This window comes from Budorcas taxicolor, chromosome 9, assembly GCF_023091745.1.
Source record: "Budorcas taxicolor isolate Tak-1 chromosome 9, Takin1.1, whole genome shotgun sequence".
NCBI lineage: Eukaryota > Metazoa > Chordata > Mammalia > Artiodactyla > Bovidae > Budorcas > Budorcas taxicolor.
The window spans coordinates 73,139,943-73,163,002 of record NC_068918.1 but is presented as its reverse complement, the minus strand read 5'-3'; the positions used below and the strand labels follow the sequence as shown (position 1 = coordinate 73,163,002).

Genomic DNA, 23,060 nt, shown 5'->3' with positions numbered 1-23,060 from the left:
GTAACAGACAAGATCTGAAATGATCTAAACAACCAAAGCCTACGCCTATGGTAAAGAGGATACAATTTAGGCTGAAAGAGAACACAGGAGACAAAAACAGAATAATCCCAAAGCATATATTATTAGAGAGTAAAAACAGCAACCCCAGAAAGGCAACAGGGCAACAGAATTTTACTCAGGAAAGAATCAAAGCATGTTAATTAATTGGTACTGATAAAATTTAAAGCTTATATTTTGAAATATAATTAAGGTGATGATAATAATATCTTAGAATACAGGCAGGAAAATTAAAGAGTAAATGCATTTGAATTAATAGACAAACTGACTTTCATTCAAAAGCAAAAAAAAAAAGTCTGTGCATCTTTGGTCAAGTTCTCTCATTTGATTACAGATCCACAGTGACAACTGTGTGCCAGGCATCTTGTCCTGAACATTCCTCAGATGCCTCATTTCCACGCAGTCCAAATGGAACTCACCATCATACTCTGCACTAACTTGCACTGCTTCCCTGACTTTTTCTTTTCCTGTCATCCCCAATCTCAGATTCTGACACCACCTATCAGTTCTTTGTCCATAACCCTTCCCCTGCCCTTAGTCTACTCATACTATCAAGTCATTAGGTCTCTTCACCCATACTGCCTCATTTCTAGTCATTTTTATCCCTGACCAGATGGCTGGAGTATCCTGTTTGGCTGTCAGTCTTGCCCAATTCAAACACATTCTCCATAAAGTCATCAGTTAGATTCCTGCAAAATAAAGTCCCACTGTATCACTCTCTTGCTTAATATTCTCTGAAGACTTCTCTTCGTTGCCACCAGGTTAAAATACGAAATACTTGGCAAGTCATACAAGACTCTCTATGATCTGGACCACTCAGCTCTCCAAGAGCTTTTGTCTCCAAAAAGATCAGGTTTTCTCTTGCCAACAGTTCTCTGCTGAGGAGAAAAACCTAACTGCTGCGCAGCAGGGCAATGAAACATAAATTCATAAGTCCAAGTGATCATTTATTCTTATCAGAAGTGGTATGTATCATGGCATACTCCCAGAAATTAATCTTCATCTTCCCATGTGTTTCCAAACTATGCTTTATCAAAAGTTACCCAAATTCACCTTAAACCAAATACAGAATAAATTTCTTCACCTTCATGAAATATTCCCATGGCCTTGCATCCCACTATGTTAAAACACAAAGCAAGTACAACTAGAAAATATGTCACGTAAGCAGTTCTGCATACAGCCCTGGTACACAGAGCACACACTTGCCGAGGTCCTTATTCCATCGTTTTGTGCACACATGTCCTCCACCACCATCAGCACACCAACAGAACATGAGTTTTATAACTCTAAGTGCTTTCCCTCATCCTTTTTCTTCAACAAATATCTTTCCATTTCCAAATAAGTTTTCATTTTTAACTGCCTGTTCACTCACACAAAAGGAGTCATTAAAAACAAAACTCCAAAGGAAAATTAAAATTCTATTGCATAAGAAATACTAAACAAATGGTACTAAGTCTAAAAATCATCTACCTATAAGGTTCCCAAAGCAAAAAGCAAAGCCATCGATTTTCTTTTTTTAATAAAGTGAAGAGAATGTTTTAAAATTAAGAGCATTTAACAAAGAAGCAAGGGAGTGAAAACTCATGCAAACTACCATAATATGAAACATCCAAACCATAAATAAATGAATGTGCTTATCTTTAGGTAGAGAGATGTTAATAAGCTTTTAATAAATGCCCTCTTTATTATTTCTTATGAAACAAAATAGATTATTTTAGCAACATTAAATTAGTTTCAAGAAGCATTTAGCATTCATGTTATAATGTATAACAGTAACCTCTTTAGTCAGTAACCTCTTTTTCCTGACGCTGGTTGCCATAAGACAAGTAGTCCTGTGTTAGTTATTTTTATTCAAAAAGATTTTAAACATCTCTATTTATATGTATTTTTTCCACAATTTGAATAATTCATTAAATATTGAGAAGAATTTTTGACTATGTAAAAATATATCCCAGGATAAAATGTATTTAAAGACATTATTAAACTCCAAAATAGGTCTGTGTTTTACTGGTGCTCATCATCGAGGTTCACTTCAAGCCTCCTTTGTTCATTGTCTAAAAGTGTTACCTTCTTAAACGCACAACCTGCATATGTTTGAGTTTAACATCATTATATAAATTGAGTATCCGTGAGCATTATTGGGTCAGACTTATCATTAAATCATAAAAAAATAATATATTCTAGCATACAGCCACATTCAGAGCTCTCCATAACCCTCTAAACATGAGATGATAGCTAAATATCTTATCAATTAACATGTATAGTGACTTCATAGGACTCCAGAGGGTAAGACAAAACACACACAAAAAGAACAGATTTATCTTCAACATTTGCCTGCTCATTCTCCTTATCAAGACCCAAGGGTATTATGTAATGAATCAATGAATAAAATATAAGAAGTAATGTAAGTAAACAGACTTTTGTTGAATTAATCTTGAGAATTCAACCATCAAACACTCTAATAGTCAATATGCATGGGAATAAGTTATTAATAAGTCTATTCCAAAAGGGTCTTTTTAAAAATTTTATAACTTTTTAATGATAATAATTTCAAACAGAGAAAATTTGTAAGAATCAGAATTGTTCCAAGAAAGTTTCTGGACCCTTCATCCAGACCCAAATATCTGTTAACATTCTGATGTTTTGAGGGAAAAGATTTTCTAAGAAAGGACTCAAAAAAGGTCATCACACTGTATTTCATAATGATGATGTTTTAGGGCCCAAGGGCAGCTGTCAGTATTTACTTAGAATTTCCACACAGAGATCTGCATAGGCAACAGTGTAGAATAATGTGATCTCTGCCCTTGAAGAACCACATGATCAACTAGGAGAGGAGGAGACAGGCATCAGATGACAATGGATCATGAGTTCACAAGCATCAGAAATAATACCTGTCAAAATGTTGTGAGCATGACACAGCACAAAGAAGTAATCAGATGTAAAACTCTGGTAAACAACGAGAGTTCTCCAATGAAGCTGGTTTAAGACTGAATTCTAAGTGAGAAGGCCTGTGATTGGCAAGAACAGGTCATTCTGCACAAATAAAATGGGAAATTCAAGGGCACTGAAGAGTTGCACTTAGGGCAGAAAAAAGATTCAGACATGCTTCACAAGATTCCTCAAAAATTCTTTTAAAGGAAAGATTTTGTATTATCATATTTCATGTGGAAGAAAATTTGAACCTCAGACTGCATTTACAATTGTAGTTATCAAGCTAAAGACATAAAAGCAATACCTTCAAGCCCAATATTCTTAGTTGTAAACTAAGCCACAGGGCCTTTGCAGCTTTTATATTAAGTATTTACAATAAATGAACAAAGAAACAACTTCATATTAAAAGGAAATGCCCTGATAAATCAGGTCTCAATAAGGCTAACTGTAATAGGGCTTAAGATGACAGAAAATAGAATAGTTATGAGCTTATAAGTCTAAATGAATAATTATCACTTCCATAAAACAAGGTGTTTTTTTTTTCCTTAATGATTAACTAAGAGTATTTCATAGACCTCACTTCTGGAAACCAACTATTCACAGAGGAGTATGGATTTCATAACTGAAGAAGGTGATAGCCTCACCTGTAAACTGTAATAAATTTTGCATGTAGATGGATCAAAAGAGGATGGCAAAAATTAAAATAGAAGGCACAGTTTCCCATGCACTTGCCTGCATCTGCTGTGTGAGTTCTCTGGCCAGGACAGTGTCCTGAAGAGCATTCTCCCGCTGAGAGGCATCCGCAAGCACATTAACTGTGGTTTCTGCTTCTTGTATCCACTTTAGGAAGTTCTCCAGATCCTTGCGAGAGCTTTGCACTGTCCTTAGCTCAGCCTCCAAGGCACTCTGTCTGTCAGCAATGCTGCAAGTAATAAAATGACAGGCACATCTCCATTACTTACAGTGTGACAGGCCACAGCAAGCACATCCTCAAGAAAAATTAACACACAGCCTCCAAGCAACCTTTATTTAAGTACCTAATGTAACTAGAAGATCTGTTTCTATGTGTGTCTTGAATAATCCTTAATAGTATGTAAATTTTGAGAGGAAGGAGTGGTTGAGAGATATAAATATTAACAAAATCATATCATATCATAAAATAATCATCACATTTTACAACTCGTAATTGTACATTAAGTTAGTCCCCATACATTTTATTCTTCCCTGGTGGTAAAGAATCCACCTGCAATGCAGGAGACCTGAGTTTGATTCCTGGGTTGGGAAGAGCCCCTGGAGAAGGGAAGGGCTACCCACTTCAGTATTCTGGTCTGGAGAATTCCACGGACTGTATGGTCCATGAGGTCTCAAAGAGTCGGACATGACTGAGTGACTTCCACCAACACTCAAAAGGTAATATCAATAAATATTCATACACATGACTAAATGAATTCTAGAAAGAAGTAATATCTGAATAACTGGTTAAGATACAAATAAAAAATTTAAAAGACTTACTTTATATATTTTAAGCACTTCATATCAATACAAATTGGTTCTTTAAGCTCACATAATAATATTCAGAAGACATCAGACAATCCAGTTTTTATAAAGCATTCATTAAATTTACACCAAAAATTAAAGCATATATCTTGAAGTTGCACGATTTAAGAGATACACACACCTGTAAACCCAATGTGTAAAACTTCATGTATCTCAAAGCTCCATAAAAAGAAAACAACTTAATTTATGAATGGACACCAACAAGTTCCCTCATAAGTATTTAAACTCAAGAGAACTGAATATAAATATCCACACAAAAACTTGTACACAAATCCAGCATTACTTATTTAGAAGAGTCAAATAATAGAATTGACCCAAATACCCATCAACTGAGAGAGGATGTGCTAAACAAAATGTAGTATATTCATTCACAAAATATTATTGCATCATAAAAAGGAATGATATACTGATACATGCTCAATATGGATGGGCCTTGAAAGCATTCTGCCAAGTGAAAAAAGCAGATACGAAAGGCCATATATTTTGTGATTTCATGTACATGAAATATTTAAGAGGACCAAATCCATGAAAGGAGAAAATATATTAGTTGTTGAGGACGACTGGAAGGTAAAAGAAAACAGGGATTGACTTGCTAATGGTTGTGGGTTTCTTTGGGGAGTGATTAAATGTTCTGAAATTAAGAGTGTTGTGATGAAGCACAACAGGGAAAAGATACTAAAAGCCACTGGGTTGTACATTTTAAAAGGGTGAATTTCATGAACTATACCACAATTTAAAAATCAGCACATGTAATAAGATTTTATGTACATATTTTTTCCAACTGTCCATCCACTTATTCATCCATTCATCAGTATCCATCCATCTGTATATACAGACAGAGGAAGAAAGGTCTGGAACACTAACTTAACATTAAAATAGTTCCAGGTGCTGGATTCTAGTGTGGTTTACTTTCCTATTAGAACTTTTCTGCATTCTTTGAATTTACAATAAACAAGCATCTTTCTTACATATCAATAAATGCATTCATTTAAAAAATGGATGAAAAATTTAAATAGACACATCAACATAGAAGATAAATGAATAGCAAAAAAAAAAATCACATGAAAAGATGCTCAGCATCATTAATCATCAGAAAAATGTAAACTCAAACCACAATGAGCTATCACTACATAGTAGAATGGCTTTAAGAAAATGACCAGACCAACTCCTGGTAACATTACAAAGTGTAATGACTGCAACTCTCACAGTTGATGGTAGGAGTATAAAATGGTACAGCCATCCTGAAAATGTTTGTCAGTTTTTAATAAGGTTAACCATGCACTTAAAGATACAAGCCAGGAATCTTATTCCCAAGAGAAATGAAAACACACATCCACACAAAATTTAAATGCAAATGTTCATAGCAGCATTATTCATTATGGTCTAAAGCTGATAATAACTCAAATATCATCAACCCATAAATAGATAAACTGGGGCATATGCACATAATGGAATACTACTGAGCAATAAAAATCTAAATGCTAATGAAGGATGCAACATGGGTGGAACCTCAAATGATTTTGCTAAGTAGAAGAAACCAGACATAAAAGCTACATACTGTGATCCCATTTACATAACATTCTGGAATGTCATCAGCCTCATCTCAACACTTACTTCTGAAAAATCTCCAACAGTGTTTGGCTGCCTACAGAACAAATTGAAATTGCTTTCCTGTAACTAAATAATAATCCTCCATGCTTCTGCTACTGCTGCTAAGTCGCTTCAGTCGTGTCCGACTCTGTGCGACCCCATAGACGGCAGCCCATCAGGCTCCACTATTCCTGGGATTCTCCAGGCAAGAACACTGGAGTGGGTTGCCATTTCCTTCTCCAATGCATGAAAGTGAAAAGTGAAAGTGAAGTCGCTCAGTCGTGTCCAACTCTTAGCGACCTCATGGACTGCAGCCTACCAGGCTCCTCCGTCCATGGGATTTGCCAGGCAAGAGTACTGCAGTGGGGTGCCATTGCCTTCTCCAATAATCTATCACTAATTTACTTTTCCAACTTTACCATGCAGTTCAGTCCAATGATTCAAATCAAATATTTGTAATACCATGTCCACATAAAAATTGTATACTCACATAAAAATGTCCTTCTGCAGGGATGAAAGAAATCAAAGATGACATGTTCATGGATCGGAAGAATCAATATAGTGAAAACGAGTATACTACCCAAAGCAATCTATACATTCAATGCAATCCCTATCAAGCTACCAATGGTATTTTTCATAGAACTAGAACACATAATTTCACAATCTGTATGGAAATAGAAAAAACTTCAAATAGCCAAAGCAATCTTGAGAAAGAAGAATGGAACTGGAGGAATCAACCTACCTGACTTCAGACTATACTACAAAGCTACAGTCATCAAGACAGTATGGTACTGGCACAAAGACAGACCTATTGATCAATGGAACAAAATAGAAAGCCAAGAGATAAATAAATCCATGCACATATGGACACCTTGTCTTTGACAAAGGAAGCAAGAATATACAATGGAGAAAAGATAATCTCTTTAACAAGAGGTGCTGGGAAAACTGGCCAACCACCTGTAAAAGAATGAAACTAGAACACTTTCTAACACCATACACAAAAATAAACTCACAATGGATTAAAGACCTAAATGGAAGACCAGAAACTATAAAACTCCTAGAAGAAAACATAGGCAAAACACTTTCTGACATAAATCACAGCAGGATCCTCTATGACCCACCTCCCAGAATATTGGAAATAAAAGCAAAAATAAACAAATGGAAACTAATTAAACTTAAAAACTTTTGCACAAGAAAGGAAACTATATGCAAGTTGAAAAGACAGCCTTAAGAATGGGAGAAAATAATAGCAAATGAAGCAACTGACAAATAATTAATCTTAAAAATATACCAGCAGCTCATGCAGCTCAATGCCAGAAAAATAAACAGCCCAATCAAAAAATGGGCTAAACAGACATTTCTCCAAAGAAGACATACAGATGGCTAACAAACACATGAAAAGATGCTCAACATCACTCATTATCAGAAAAATGCAAATCAAAAGCACAATGAGGTACCATGTCATGCCAGTCAGAATGGCTGCTATCAAAAAGTCTACAAACAATAAATGCTGGAGAGGGTGCGGAGAAAAAGGAACCCTCTTATACTGTTGGTAGGAATGCAAACTAGTACAGCCACTATGGAGAATAGTGTGAAGATTCCTTAAAAAACTGAAAGAGAACTGCCATCTGACCCAGCAATCCCACTGCTGGGCATACACACCAAGGAAACCAGAATTGAAAGAGACACATATACCTCAATGTTCATCGCAGCACTGTTTACAATAGCTAAGACATGGAAGCAACCTAGGTGTCCATCAGCAGACGAATGGATAAGAAAGCTGTGGTTTTACATATACACAATGGAATATTACTCAGCTATTAAAAAGAACACATTTGAATCAGTTCTAATGAGGTGGATGAAACTGGAGCCTATTAAACAGAGTGAAGTCAGTCAGAAAGAAAAACACCAATACAGTACACTAACGCATATATATGGAATTTAGAAAGATGGTAAAAACGACCCTATTTGCAAGACAGCAAAAGATATAAAGAACAGACTTTTGGACTCTGTGGGAGAAGGCGAGGGGGAGATGATTTGAGAGAATAGCATTGAAACATGTATATTACCATATGTGAAACAGATCACCAGTCCAAGTTTGATGCATTGAAACATTCAAAGCCAGTGCACTGGGACAACCCTGAGGGATGGGATGGGGAGGGATATGGGAGGGGGGGGTCAGGATGGGGGACACATGTATACCCATGGCTGATTCACGTCCACATATAGCAAAAACAAGCATAATATTGTAAAGTAATTAGCCTCCAATTAAAATAAATATACTAATTTGAAAAAAATATGTCCTTCTGACTATCTTCACCTATCAAAATCCTTCCAGTCCTTTAAGGGTTAAGGATTACTTCCTCCAAAACCTTTCAGTCTAATTAGGTTTCCTTGACCAGAGTTCATCAAAGGTCAAAACTCCTCTTCAGAAATTTATCACATGTATCCTGAAAAAACCCTTGGACTGTGATCTTATCTCACTCTTTATCGTAGAGACTTCTTGTCTTCCTCCCAGTTCCATAAACACACAATAGGCAAAAGCAGTCTTTTGCATCTCCATATTTCTCAGTCTATTATAGCACTCTGTGTAAGTTGTTCAGTCATGTCTGACTCTTTGTGATCCCATGGACTGTAGTCCACTAGGCACCTCTGTCCATGGAATTCTCCAGGCAAGAATACTGGAGTGGGCAGCCATTTCCTTCTCCGTGGCATCTTCGTGACGCAGGGATCAAACACAAGTCTCCTGCATTGCAGGCATATTCTCTACCATCTGAGCTACAAGTAAGTCACTATTATAGCATTATAATAGCATTTATAAAATAATGAAAATCTTTTTATAACAGGACTTCAAAATTACCTCCCAAATATCACTTTTCAAGAAGCTACACAGTAAAGGCCTCTAGAATATTCAGTTCGTAAATCCAGAAAGAAGACAATATATTAAGAAGCATAAAAACAAGAAATCCAACGCATGGAGAAGCAAACAGGTTCTCACATTAATGGTGAAAGGAGATCTCAGACAAAGGGTTATGTATTCAAATCGGATCAGATGATGCCTGTCTTCATCATACCAACTGCTCTGTTTCTTGTTTCAGTTTGACAAAATTAACAAAGAAGACACTCCAGCAAAAAAGAGTCTTGAAAAGTGGACAAACCCAGGTGTTGTTATTATGGGTACACAGGTTAAGCTTGTGAAAAGTACTGTAATTTTAACTTATGTGTCATATGTCAAATATGTTGAGGTCTGCACTCTCTTAACATTAGTATGACATTAAAATCAACTTCACATCCTAACAGAAAAAAAAGGACAAAAACAAATAAACAAAATACTCCATGAGATCCTATGAGGAAAGCACAGAAAATCCTTAGGATAATGGCTGTGCACGAGGCTTTGCAAACTGTCTCCAGAAGAGACGTCTGCAAGAAAAATTATTAGAAGTGATAGACTGCTTAATGTGATTGACCTTGTAGGAAATTGTACTGTCAGGCCATGGAAAATGTGGGAAGAATTAGCAATAGGTGCAAAGAAAACTAAGCATATAAAAACAAGGCAATTATTAATTTCAGGTAAAATAAAGAAACAAGATTATAGTAAATGTCAGTACGTGGCTGTTAATGATGCTTAGACAGACATAATACTGTCAACATTGAATATCTGCTTCTCTAAAAATTCAATGATAAGACGATACAGACACTATGGAAAACAATATGGCAAGTCCTCAAAAAATTAAAAATAGAATTAACATGATCAAGCAAGGAGAGGAAAAATGTTGCCCCTAGGGAGGGGGCTGTGCTGAGTAGTGAGAAAACCACTATAAGTCCCCTACACATGAACCTCAGGTTGCAAACTTTCAAAGACGCAAATGCGCATTTCCAGGTCTAGTCATGAAAGCTAGTTCACATGCCTGGCATACTTTGTATGTGCGTGCATGCATCCTCTACAAGTGGTTGTTCTTATGTACTTTACTGCACAGTACTGTGCAGAGTATGGTAGTATGGTACCTTTATTTCAAGCCCAGAATGACTGGAAACAAGCATAAAAGCAGCAGTGATATAGCCGGGACTACTGAACTTTTCAAGGTACTGTACAGTAAAATTAAAAGTGTCTATTTTTTGTGTTTGCTTGTTTTTATGTATTATTTGTGGGAAAAGTATTATAAACCTATTACAATACAGCACTATATAGCTGATTGGGTTAGTTAGGTACCTACACAAACTTCCTTGGAATTAACAAGCAAATTGGGCTTATGAACATGCTCTCAGAATAGAACTCATTTGTTTGGAGGGAATTACCGTATTATAAATCTTTCAATTTTTAAAGAATTTTTAATCATATGCATATATTTCTTTTTAATCATTAGAAGTTATCCACCAGAATTTGCATGGTTGGTGGTGATGGTGTTTAGTCTTCCACTTAACCCTGCCCATATTTTCAACTATTAAAACATCAGCTAAAAAAAAATACTAAGAATAACCAAATAAAGGCTGCACCCAAAAAAGTATCAGAATTAAAGGAGTACACATGCACAAGTAATCAACCAGGAGCAAATGATTCTAACTTTAAGAACATTCATACAAAATTTAGTAATTATAAATTTATTAGACTATTCTTATTTTAAGAACACATAAAATTTAGTAGTTATAAAATTTAGTGAAGTCAAACACTTTCATTTTACATAATAAGTGTCCTATATTCTTAAGAATAAAGATGAACATAACATGTACATAACAGGTTATGTGGCAAACAGCTAATGTAAAATCACATCATTACAGATTAGCTCTATTAAATCCTAAGAATGCCCAGACTAGGGAAGAAGGAAGAGGACACAAACGTCTAAGAACCTCATGGGTGAAGTCAGAGAGTCTCTATGTAAGAGTCATTTATATACTTAACAAGCATGAAGGACTAGCCTAGCAGGGGAGGTGAAAAGTCTAAAATGATGCTTCAAAGGAAAAGGGAGGTAAGAGGATCATGAGCGCGTGACCTTAGACAGTACTGGATCCACTAAGCTGCATTAATACCAGCAGCACACTCTGTTAACCAGCAGAACATTCTGAATTCAGAAACTAGGGCATTTAGTATCAAACTGTCAAATTATCTACTAGTCATCGGTGGGAAAAGAGATTGTCCTTTAAAAATACTCACTTTGTAGGAAATTGCTGCAAAATAACTTTTAGGCAATGGTTAAGAGATGTCTACTTTGTCGGTTACTAAAGCAAAAAGAACTGAACTGAACTGACAGTAAAAAGAATACAGGTTTTGAATCAAGGCAGATATGGTTCCACCACTGACTAGCTGTAAAAGCTAGGGCAGTGCCCACCTCCTCCCACATAATTTTCATCATCCTTAAAGTCCACTTTAAGGCACCTAGGTTTTCCACGGTCTGCGCCTTGCTTACCTCTCCTAAGATTATTTAATCACTCCAAGCCTCATGCTTTATCTACGTCCAAAAAGGAACCAACGACTAACCCTCAAAGTGGTCGCTATTACACATTTAGAGCTTTATTTTTTACTTTAAATATCCTTCTTCACGCCTCCCTCCTCCCACTGACTTTTCCCTTTCTGCCTGGTTAATTTCTGCTTCCCTTGCAGAACTGGGTGCAGACACCTTCCAAACCTATGGTATCTCATTCCCATAATTTCTCTTATGGTGGTTATAAGCAGGTCATTGCTGCTGTAACGACAAATCACCACAAATACAGTGGCTTAAAAGATTTTCCCTAATTTGGTGAAATACTAGGAAATTAATTTTATTTATGGGATGCAAATGTGCACTTTAATAAATAAATGTCCTGGGAAACTTTTTAAATTCACACATATCTGGTGTCATATTTTTTTACCATGATCATAATCAACTACTAAAAATAGTGAACATACAGAAAACTAAATTCTGTGTACAGAAGTCCAAATTATCTTCATGTTATTATAATAAAAATCACAATCACAGTATTTATATATAGTCTTATTTTTGAAACTAATATAAGTTTATATGATATTTCTAACAGAGTACAGCTCAAAAGTATCAGTTCTCCACATCACTCATTTCATTCTTTTTTTAAAAAATCTAGAAAAGTTACACTGGACACTACAAAATACTACAAGAATCTTTTACTTATTTCCAAGGAGTTTCACATGATTTGTCATAATACCATAAGGCAAAAAAAGTCACTAAAATTAGAGGCTCAGGAGTATGTATGCACACTATATGACATAGGCTAAGTTACTTTTACTGCCATTTGTACACTGTTCTCAGAAGGAAACCACCTAATTTTACCACCTCTTCCATTTACTAGATATACGCTTTGGGGTAAACCATTCAAATCTCCAATTTTCTATTTCCATCCTTAAAATAATGAGCTTGGCCTAGTTGAGTAAAGGGCCCATGTCAGAATCAGAATCTCTAGGGGTCCTTTGAAAACTACAGAGTCCACCAGAGATGATAAAACCCACTGGAAGAGTTTATCCATTCTCACTCTATCCATAGTCTCAAATTCAGCTTCATGAAGAATCACTGCACGTAAATAAAATGTTACTGATGGGAATGGATATGTGGTGCAGACAGCAAAGAAGCCAGGAAGCACTAATGCGGAAGATTCAGTCCTAACATCACATCCAGCACTGAATTTACACTAGGCCACGATTCTCAATGCAGAGCTTCTATCTGGCACTCCTGGTTGCTACATCTCAAGAAAGATCAGAACAGAGCCGGAGGAAGTTCTGAGAAATGTAAATGAGAGGGTATAGCAGAAGGAACACTGGCAATGAATCGGAAATAGTTTTAAGTTCAGGAAATTGTGGCTACTAGACAAAGATACAGAAGATTTTTTTTTAATCTTTCAAAATCCACAAATCATAAAGCATAAAGATAGGCTGAAAATCTAAAAGACACAAGTTTTGATGTTTAGAAGGATAATTTTAGCAGAAATAAAAAGTTTTTGTTCACACAGAAGTCACAGATTATAGAATTCTTTACAGCAAGAAATGGTACAGAACAAAAGTATAAATAACTTCTCATAAAAGATTTAAGGAATACATGGGTGACAAATTTATAATAGTTCATATTAAAAGGAACTGAGATTTTTAAAATGCAAATGGTTATTTTTTAAAGAGAAGTCTGTTATACAAGCAACTAGCTGATATGCTACAAAATAGCTTACCGTCATTTTGCAGCATTACAACACATGGTCACCCACATAACTGACTTTTTTAAAAATGTGATTTTAAATGTTAAATAATACTTCATTTTTAATCTATAAGATATAATATTGTTTAATATGCATGTGCTTATCATTAGTCAAAAGAGTGTCTGAACATAAATAGGAGAATTTTTTTTTTAAGACTTCAATGGAAAAAAATGTCTCAACAATCTAGAGATGTGTCTTGCTAAATTCTGGTATACTAGAATGGCAACCTTTACAGTTACATGAGATTTAAATACATTTTTCTCTTCTAGAGTGGAAAATAGTAGCATCAGTAGTTTGAGTGGCATGTAGAAAACTTGCAATGAAACAATTCCTTAAGCTTTCCAATGAGTACCTTCACAAGGTAATTTGTCTTTTGGTGTATAAAATATCATTTAACTAGGAAATATATTCAAAGCACGCTTTAATGCAGTGAGGAAATGCAGTGGATTTGACGATTAACTAGTCACTGGAGACATTCCCAACCTTCTATGGTATTTTGTGACTAATCTTTGTTACCTAGATATTGGGTTCTCATCAAGCATTTAAAAATTCACTCCATCGAATTTAAGGAGATTGTTCTAAGCTGCCAATGCCACATCACTTGGAAGCTTAAGAGAAGTTCCCCACTCCCACTGCATATATATTCAAGACAGAGCTATTTCCCTGTGAGGATTCAGCACCGCTGCTGCTGCTACGAAGTCGCTTCAGTCATGTCCGACTCTTCGTGACCCCATGGACTGCAACCCAACAAGCTCTTCTGTCCATGGGATTTTCCAGGGAAGAGTACTGGAGTGGGTTGCCATTGCCTTCTCCGGAGGATTCAGAATATCACATCCTATTTCCCTTTCCACTAAGTCAATTCAGTTCAGTTCAATTCAGTCATTCAGTCGTGTCTGACTCTTTGCGACCCTGTGAATCGCAGCACGCCAGGCCTCCCTGTCCATCACCAACTCCCGGAGTTCACCCAAAATCATGTCCATCAAGTCAGTGATGTCATCCAGCCATCTCATTCTCTGTCGTCCCCTTCTTCTCCTGCCCTCAATCTTTCCCAGCATCAGGGTCTTTTCCAATGAATCAACTCTTCACATGAGGTGGCCAAAGTATTGGAATTTCAACTTCAACATCAGTCCTTCCAATGAACACCCAAGACTGAGCTCCTTTAGGATGGACTGTTGGATCTCCTTGCAGTCCAAGGGAATCTCAACAGTCTTCTCCAACATCACAGTTCAAAAGCATCAATTCTTCGGCACTCAGCTTTCTTCACAGTCCAACTCTCACATCCATATGTGACCACTGGAAAAACCACAGCCTTGAGTAGATGGACCTTTTTGGCAAAGTAATGTCTCTGCTTTTTAATATGCTGTCTAGGTTGGTCATAACTTTCCTTCCAAGGAGTAAGCGTCTTTTAATTTCATGGCTGCAGTCACCATCTGCAGTGATTTTGGGGCCCAAAAATAAAGTCTGACCCTGTTTCCCCATCTATTTCTCATGAAGTGATGGGACCAGATGCCATGATCTTCATTTTCTGAATGTTGAGCTTTAAGCCAGCTTTTTTACTCTCCTCTTTCACTTTCATCAAGAGGCTTTTTAGTTCCTCTTCACTTTCTGCCATAAGGGTGGTATCATCTGCATATATGAGGTTATTGATATTTCTCCTGGTAATCTTGATTCCAGCTTGTGCTTCTTCCAGCCCAGCATTTCTCATGATGTACTCTGCATAGAAGTTAAATAAGCAGGGTAACAATATACAGCCTTGACGTATTCCTTTTCCTATTTGGAACCAGTCTGTTTTCCTATGTCCAGTTCTAACTGTTGCTTCCTGACCTGCATATAGGTTTCTCAAGAGGCAGGTCAGGTGGTCTGGTATTCCCATCTCTTTCAGAATTTTCCACAGTTTATTCTGATCCACACAGTCAAAGGCTTTGGCATAGTCAAAAAAGCAGAAATAGATGTTTTTCTGGAACTCTCTTGCTTTTTTGATGATCCAGTAGATGTTGGCAATTTGATCTCTGGTTCCTCTGCCTTTTCTAAAACCAGCTGGAACATCTGGAAGTTCATGGTTCATGTATTGCTGAAGCCTGGCTTGGAGAATTTTGAGCATTACTTTATTAGCGTGTGAGATGAGTGCAATTGTGCAGTAGTTTGAGCATTCTTTGTCATTGCCTTTCTTTGGGATTGGAATGAAAACTGACCTTTTCCAGGCCTGAGGCCGCTGCTGAGTTTTCCAAATTTGCTGGCATATTGAGTGCAGCACTTTCACAGCACCACCTTTCAGGATTTGAAGGAGTCCAACTGGAATTCCATCACCTCCTCTAGCTTTGTTCGTAGTGATGCTTTCTAAGGCCCACTTGACTTCACATTCCAGGATGTCTGGCTCTAGGTGAGTGATCACACCATCATGATTATCTGGGTCATGAAGATCTTTTTCGTACAGTTCTTCTGTGTGTTCTTGCCACCTCTTCTTAATATCTTCTGCTTCTGTTAGGTCCATACCATTTCTGTCCTTTATTTTGCTCATCTTTGCATGAAATGTTCCCTTGGTATCTCTAATTTTCTTGAAGCGATCTCTAGTCCTTCCCGTTCTTTTGTTTTCCTCTATTTCTTTGCATTGATCACTGAGGAAGGCTTTCTTATCTCTCCTTGCTATTCTTTGGAACTCTGCTTTCAGATACTTATAGCTTTCCTTTTCTCCTTTGCTTTTCACTTCTCTTCTTTTCACAACTATTTGTAAGGCCTCCTCAGACAGCCATTTTGTTTTGCATTTCTTTTCCATGGGGATGGTCTTGATCCCTGTCTCCTGTACAATGTCACAAACCTCATTCCATAGTTCATCAGGCACTCTATCAGATCTAGTCCCTTAAATCTATTTCTCACTTCCACTGTATAATCATAAGGAATTTGATTTAGATCATACCTGAATGGTCTAGTGGTTTTCCCTACTTTCTTCCATTTAAGTCTGAATTTGGCAATAAGGAGTTCATGATCTGAGCCACAGTCAGCTCCCGGTCTTGTTATTGCTGACTGTATAGAGCTTCTCCATCTTTGGCTGCTAATAATTTAATTTTACTAAGTCACTACAAATATTTGATCTTCTTTAACCAACCAATACTGAAACACACCCCAACACTACTCCACACCTTTCCCAATCTACCTTCAAAACCCTTCTTCCATTAAACCTGGAGAGCTATCCTACCACTGGCAGACTCCTCAGATCAATCCCTTCATCTTTCAAGTGAAATTGGTTTCCATAAGGCCATGAATTTATCTGTGAACTTTTAAAAAGCTTCTTCTCTTTCCTCTTGGACCTTATATGCCTGGGGTGAGGGTCTGCCTGACATGAGGGTCTGCCTCCTTAGCATGGTTACTTTCCAAGCCATTGTTCTCCCATCTTCCAGACAAAATCCCACTCCTTCAAAGCAGAAGACATTCTCCACTGTGTTCATGTGCTAACCTCCAGGTCCATGGAAATGGCACATAGACACTGCTCGCTGCCTCAACAATGAAGTAGAGTCTGAAATCAAACTCAAGATCTGCTTAACAAGCCACAGGCTCCAGTGAGGGACTTCACCCAGCAGGGAAAGGGACATGATAGACACCATTATGCACTAGATGTGTCCCAGTCTCCACTCCCATACAAATACCTTCCTCTCCCCTAGTCCCTCTCTGTCTGTGTTTCGTCTGCATTCTTCTGACTTATCTCCAAGTAGATGCACGTTGATAAAGAGCACTACAACAGGACCACCTTCCCTTTACATGTATTAGAGATCACAAATAGGGACCCAGCACTGCCCAGCACTGAAGTTCCCCTAGGAAGCTATCTGTCCCATCCACCTAGACTCTGCTTTTACCAACGATCCTCTTTCTTCAAACTTCTGGCAGTCCCACCTCCAAACCTCACTAAGAGGATGCCTCATGGATCATAAAGAAAGCAGACGTCATTGCACTGAGAATCTTTCTACTTCCCACCTCTAAAGCTCCAGGCCACGGGCATCTGCATTCATCTTCTCACTGCCTTTCTGTCATAATGGAAAAAGCATCCCAGCTCTTATCAAACTCAATTCTATAGATCCCGCCTTCTTATCAACAGAAGGACCTCTTTCCTCTTCCTTTCTCTCCTCAGTCTTGAATCATAACTCTACTAGATCAACCCCATGAGCACATTCACATGCTTTATTTTTCTCCATTTTAAAGAAAAGTTATTCACTTCTCTCTACCCTTCACTGCCTTCCAGGTACTACCTAATCTCTCTGTCCCTCTTAACAAACTTTGCTATAGATGGTCCCAGAAATTGTTTCTACTTCCTCAACTTCACCTAACTCTCTAGCTTCTACTCCATCACTCTTTAAAATTGTTCTTTTCAAACTAACAAGAATCTCCAAGATGTGGAATTCCAGGAATAGTGTTACGTCATCTTTTCGGATTTCTCAGTTTAATGAAACACAGTGAATCATTCCTTGCTAGAAACATTTTCTTCTCTCCATTCTTTCTTTAAATATTCTTTTTGCTACACTGCTGGGCTTCCCTGGTGGCTCAGACAGTAAAGAATCCACCTGTAATGAGGGAGACCTGGTTTTGATCCCTGGGATGGAAGATCCCCTGGAGAGGCCATTCCAGTATCCTTGCCTGGAGAATCCCCATGCATAAAGGAGCCTGGCAGGCTATAGTCCATGGGTTCACAAAGAGTCAGACATGACTGAGCAACTGAACTGAACTGAACTGAGGGCTTTGAGAGACAATTAGGTCATGAGGGCAGAGCCACCATGAATGAGATTAATGGTCTTGTAAAAGAAGCCTGAGAGAGCACTCTTCTCCCTTCTGCCACATGGGGGAACAGGAAGTCTGTCCAAAGGAGGTCCCCCACCCCACCATGCTGGCACCCTGATCTCAGACTTCCATTTCTGTAGTTTAGAAGCCACCCAATCCGTGGTGTTTGTTATAGCAGCTGAACAGACAAGGACTCCAACCAAGAAAGTTGCATTTTCTAAAAGTTCCATCTGTTAATAAACATTAGAAAATCTATACTGTACTCAGTAAATCAGATCACCAACTAATTGAAGCAGAGACTATTCAAAATGACTATAGACAAACAACTGATGATGACTCAGCCTTCCGCTCATTTAACCCCAGACAGTACTGTCAAACAGACTGAAGGTCAATGGATTTACAAGGAAGACACAGTATGACAGAGCAGATGATAATAATTTGGGGTAATCTTTTGTTGAGCATGTACCATGTACAAGGAACTTTTATACATAATTTTTGATCTTCACAATAGTCTCACTCATTAGATATTATGTTCTGTACAAGAAGGGGCTTCCTTGGTGGCTCGGCGGTAAAGAATCTACCTGCCAATGCAGAAGATGCAGGTTTCATATCTGAGTTGGGAAGAGTCCCTGGAGGAGGAACCCACTCCAGTATTCTTGCCTGGAAAATCCCATGGACAGAGGAGGCTGGTGGGCTACAGTCCATGGGGACACAAAGAGTCAGATATAATAACTTAGTGACTAAAACAACGAACAACAAGAAGAAGCAAGGTACTGAAACTCAGTGAATTGAAATAACTTGGTCAAAGTTCACACAAATAAGTGAATAAAGTACAGATGTCAATCAAGGACTATTAGATACCAAAGCCAGTGTGCTTTTGGTCCTGCCTATACAAACCAAGAAATGCATTAACATAGGCAGCAAAAGCTGGCTTCCAGGGAATGAGGACAAAGAAGAAAATATCCACTAATTAATGATCTATAGGATCATTTATTCTTTATAACATAAAGTTATATTGTCTCATTTCCCTCACAATATTTCAGGATAAATAACTGTGTGCACATGTATATGTGCACTCCAGGGTTAAAATAACATTTCAGATCCAACTGAGGCATCTACACTCTGAAAGTTACTATTAGTAAATTTCAACTATCATTATCTCAATGTGTGCTACAGAATTTATTAATGGGCATTATGCAATGTAAGGAAAAAAAATTCACTGGTGAAAAGAATGGTAATCAAGATATGTCCTAGGCTTCCCAGATGGCCCTAAGTGGTAAAGAATCCATCTGCCAATGCAGGAGACACGGGTCAGATCCCTGAGTAGGAAAGATCCCCTGGAGTAGGAAGTGCCAACCCACTCCAGTATTCTTGCCTGAGAAATTCCATGGGCAGAGGAGCCCGGCAGGCTACAGTCCATGGGGTCGCAAAGAGTTGGACACAACTAAGCACAAGGTATTTCAATTAGTTTAAAATGTTAGACACAGACCTGTTGGTTAGAGAATCCAAAATATCAAGAGCCAGTTATGTTTAAGAACTAAGAATCTTTTTGTACATTAGGAAACCATTATGAATGTACCTAAATGGCGTATTAACCCCAACTACAGTCTGAAGTAGCAAACACATTAATATTTCTGCAGCCAGGAACAAAGTTATTTGCACTAAGCAGGATAAATAAAGACTATAATAAATAGCCTCATGTCAATTCAAAGCATTCGGTTATCAGAGCCTATTGGATTTTGGTATGACAGATAAGGGACTGTGGACCTGTAACTGTGAATGGCCAAATAATTTAGTCAAACTGCAATTCAGACAAAACATTTCCTTTGAAAGCTGATAGTAAACTTCACACATTATGCCACAATAACAGTGTTCCATGGCAATCTAATAACCCTTCACCCTCCAGAATCTGGCTGACAATGAGGTACATTCAGAATGTGGCTGGACAATAAGGGAAAAACCACAGTATACGGCGGTTCCACGGCCACTACAACAGGCACAATGGCCACGTTCCGGAAGAGAGTTACATTTATTCATAGCAGATGCTCCCATATCTTTAATCAGATCAGGTTTCTAAACTCAACACAGATAAGAACCAGTAACTGGAATGCCAAAGATCCAAGAGATGGGTACACAGAGCCATCATCAGCAACAGCTAAAGTTCTGATAACAAAGAAGAAAAATAAAACTACTTTAAAGGAAGGGAAGAGCCTGACAGCATAGGCAAAAAGATTTGGATTCCAATCTCAGCTCTGTCCATATGAGCTGTGTGATCTTAGGTCTTGCCTAACTTCTCTCTGCTTCAGTTTATTCATTGACAAGATTGATGAAAATTCTGCCTATCTCTTATAGTTGTTGTGAGGATAAAATAATACAAGGGAAGAGCTTAGCACAGAGCCCGACCATGAGGAGATGCCCAATAAAATTTATACACCAAAAACAAAGCATAGAATCTCACAAGGCATAGCAACCTGAATAAATTTGCCACCAATTCTTCAGAACATGGAGAGCACTGTAACAATTCAGTTTAGAAAAATGTCATCTTGGCTCTGCTCTGTGCCTTTAAACATGTCATTTACCTTCTCTGAGCCTAAGAGCATTACAGCAAACCAAGTATTCTCAATAGAAGAGATAAACGGCTTTTTGGCGGAGTGAGGTGGTAGAGGGAGTGAGAAAAATTGACTCTTTTTAGGAAGAAATCATATAACTATAAAGTATCAAGACAGATCACAGTATTACAATATCTTGGGAGCAGGAAACTGAAAATGTTCTTTAAGGGGGATGATAATGTCAAAAAGGTTAAGAAACACCAGTTTAAGTGAACTATAAGCTCATGTACAGCTCTTAAGGTTCCTTAATTCTATCTTCATAACAATAATGCCAAGAATTCAAAAAATGTTTAGTATAGGTTCACATACTATACTTAAGAAGGCAAGGAAAGATTTCTGTATTCTAGAAATATCACCAATTAAACAGTTAAAAACTATAAATATCATTCTGTTTAAAAGAGAAAATCCTAGCAATAGAGCTATTATTCATGCTGGGATTCTGTGAGCCACAATTTGTTGTATTTTCTCTGCTTTATAGATAATAATATATCTAAATCATATCTAAATATTAACATGTTTATTTATTTCCTCCTGAAATGCAGAAAGAAAATAAGGAGAATGACTTGTTAACTACTATGAAACTGGAACACTGTGGCCATTTCAGCTTTGATAAATGAAAGATCACCTTGGAATATAATTCATTTTTAATTGCCTCTTCCATCTAATCTAACTACTGCTGTAGGCTGTCTTAAAATATTTACAAAGTAAAAGCAAAAAAAAGAACTGGAGTTGCTAAATAAAGCAGGCCACACATTCCAAAGTGATCAATTTTTTCGGTATCATTTACAATATAAACAAAGTCATAATTCTTACAGATGGAATATTTGGAAACACAGGGAAAGTATGCTTAAGGATGATCTCTCTCAGTGTTACGTCTGGGGTTTCTAACTGAGATACAATTGACATATGTGACTGTATTAGCTTACCATGATCTGATACATGTATATATTGCAAAATGATTTGCACAGCAGGTTTAGTTAACATCCATGACCACACATGGTTACAGATTTTTTTTTGATGGGAACTTTTAAGATTTAGTAACTTTCAAATACACAATACAGTATTGTTAACCATAATTACCATGCTTTACATTACATCCCCGGAATGTAAGTTTGTCCTTTAAAGATGCTTTTAACTCCCCTTCATTCCTGCCTTAGTTTTAGAATCCTTCAGTCAGTTCAGTTCAGTCGCATAGTCATGTCTGACTCTTTGTAACTCCATGAATCGCAGCACGCCAGGCCTCCCTGTCCATCACCAACTCCTGGAGTTCACTCAGACTCACATCCATCGAGTCAGTGATGCCATCCAGCCATCTCATCCTCTGTCGTCCCTTTTTCCTCCTGCCTCCAATCCCTCCCAGTATCAGAGTCCTTTCCAATGAGTTAACTCTTCTCATGAGGTGGCCAAAGTACTGGTTTCAGGCTTAGCATCATTCCTTCCAAAGAAATCCCAGGGCTGATCTCCTTCAGAATGGACTGGTTGGATCTCCTTGCAGTCCAAGGGACTCTCAAGAGTCTTCTCCAACACCACAGTTTAAAAGCATCAATTCTTCGGTGCTCAACCTTCCTCACAGTCCAACTCTCACATCCATACATGACCACAGGAAAAACCATAGCCTTGACTAGATGGACCTTTGTTGGCAAAGTAATGTCTCTGCTTTTGAATATGCTATCTAGGTTGGTCATAACTTTTCTTCCAAGGAGTAAGCGCCTTTTAAGTTCATGGTTGCTATCACCATCTGCAGTGATTTTGGAGCCCAAGAAAACGATGTCTGACACTGTTTCCCCATCTATTTGCCATGAAGTGATGGGACCAGATGCCATGATTTTCGTTTTCTGAATGTTAAGCTTTAAGCCAACTTTTTCACTCTCCTCTTTCACTTTCATCAAGAGGCTTTTTAGTTCCTCTTCACTTTCTGCCATAAGGGTGGTGTCATCTGCATATCTGAGGTTATTGATATTTCTCCTGGTAATCTTGATTCCAGCTTGTGCTTCTTCCAGCCCAGCGTTTCTCATGATGTACTCTGCATAGAAGTTAAATAAGCAGGGTGACAATATACAGCCTTGACATACTCCTTTTCCTATTTGGAACCAGTCTGTTTTCCTATGTCCAGTTCTAACTGTTGCTTCCTGACCTGCATATAGGTTTCTCAAGAGGCAGGTCAAGTGGTCTGGTATTCCCACCTCTTTCAGAATTTTCCAGAGTTTATTGTGATCCACAGTCAAAGGCTTTGGCATAGTCAAAAAAGCAGAAATAGATGTTTTTCTGGAACTCTCTTGCTTTTTCGATGATCCATCGGATGTTGGCAATTTGATCTCTGGTTCCTCTGCCTTATCTAAAACCAGCTTGAACATCTGGAAGTTC

The 23,060-nt window shown here is 37.7% G+C and overlaps 1 protein-coding gene across 1 annotated transcript in view; it reads right to left on the bottom strand.

The window, feature by feature from the left end:
• Positions 1 to 23,060, bottom strand: part of UTRN (utrophin) — a 543,338-nt gene that overhangs the window by 247,965 nt on the left and 272,313 nt on the right. Inside the window, exon 50 of the mRNA XM_052646047.1 lies at positions 3,721 to 3,910. Coding sequence (XP_052502007.1) covers positions 3,721 to 3,910 — 190 coding nt within the window. The remainder of the gene's footprint in view (positions 1 to 3,720; positions 3,911 to 23,060) is intronic.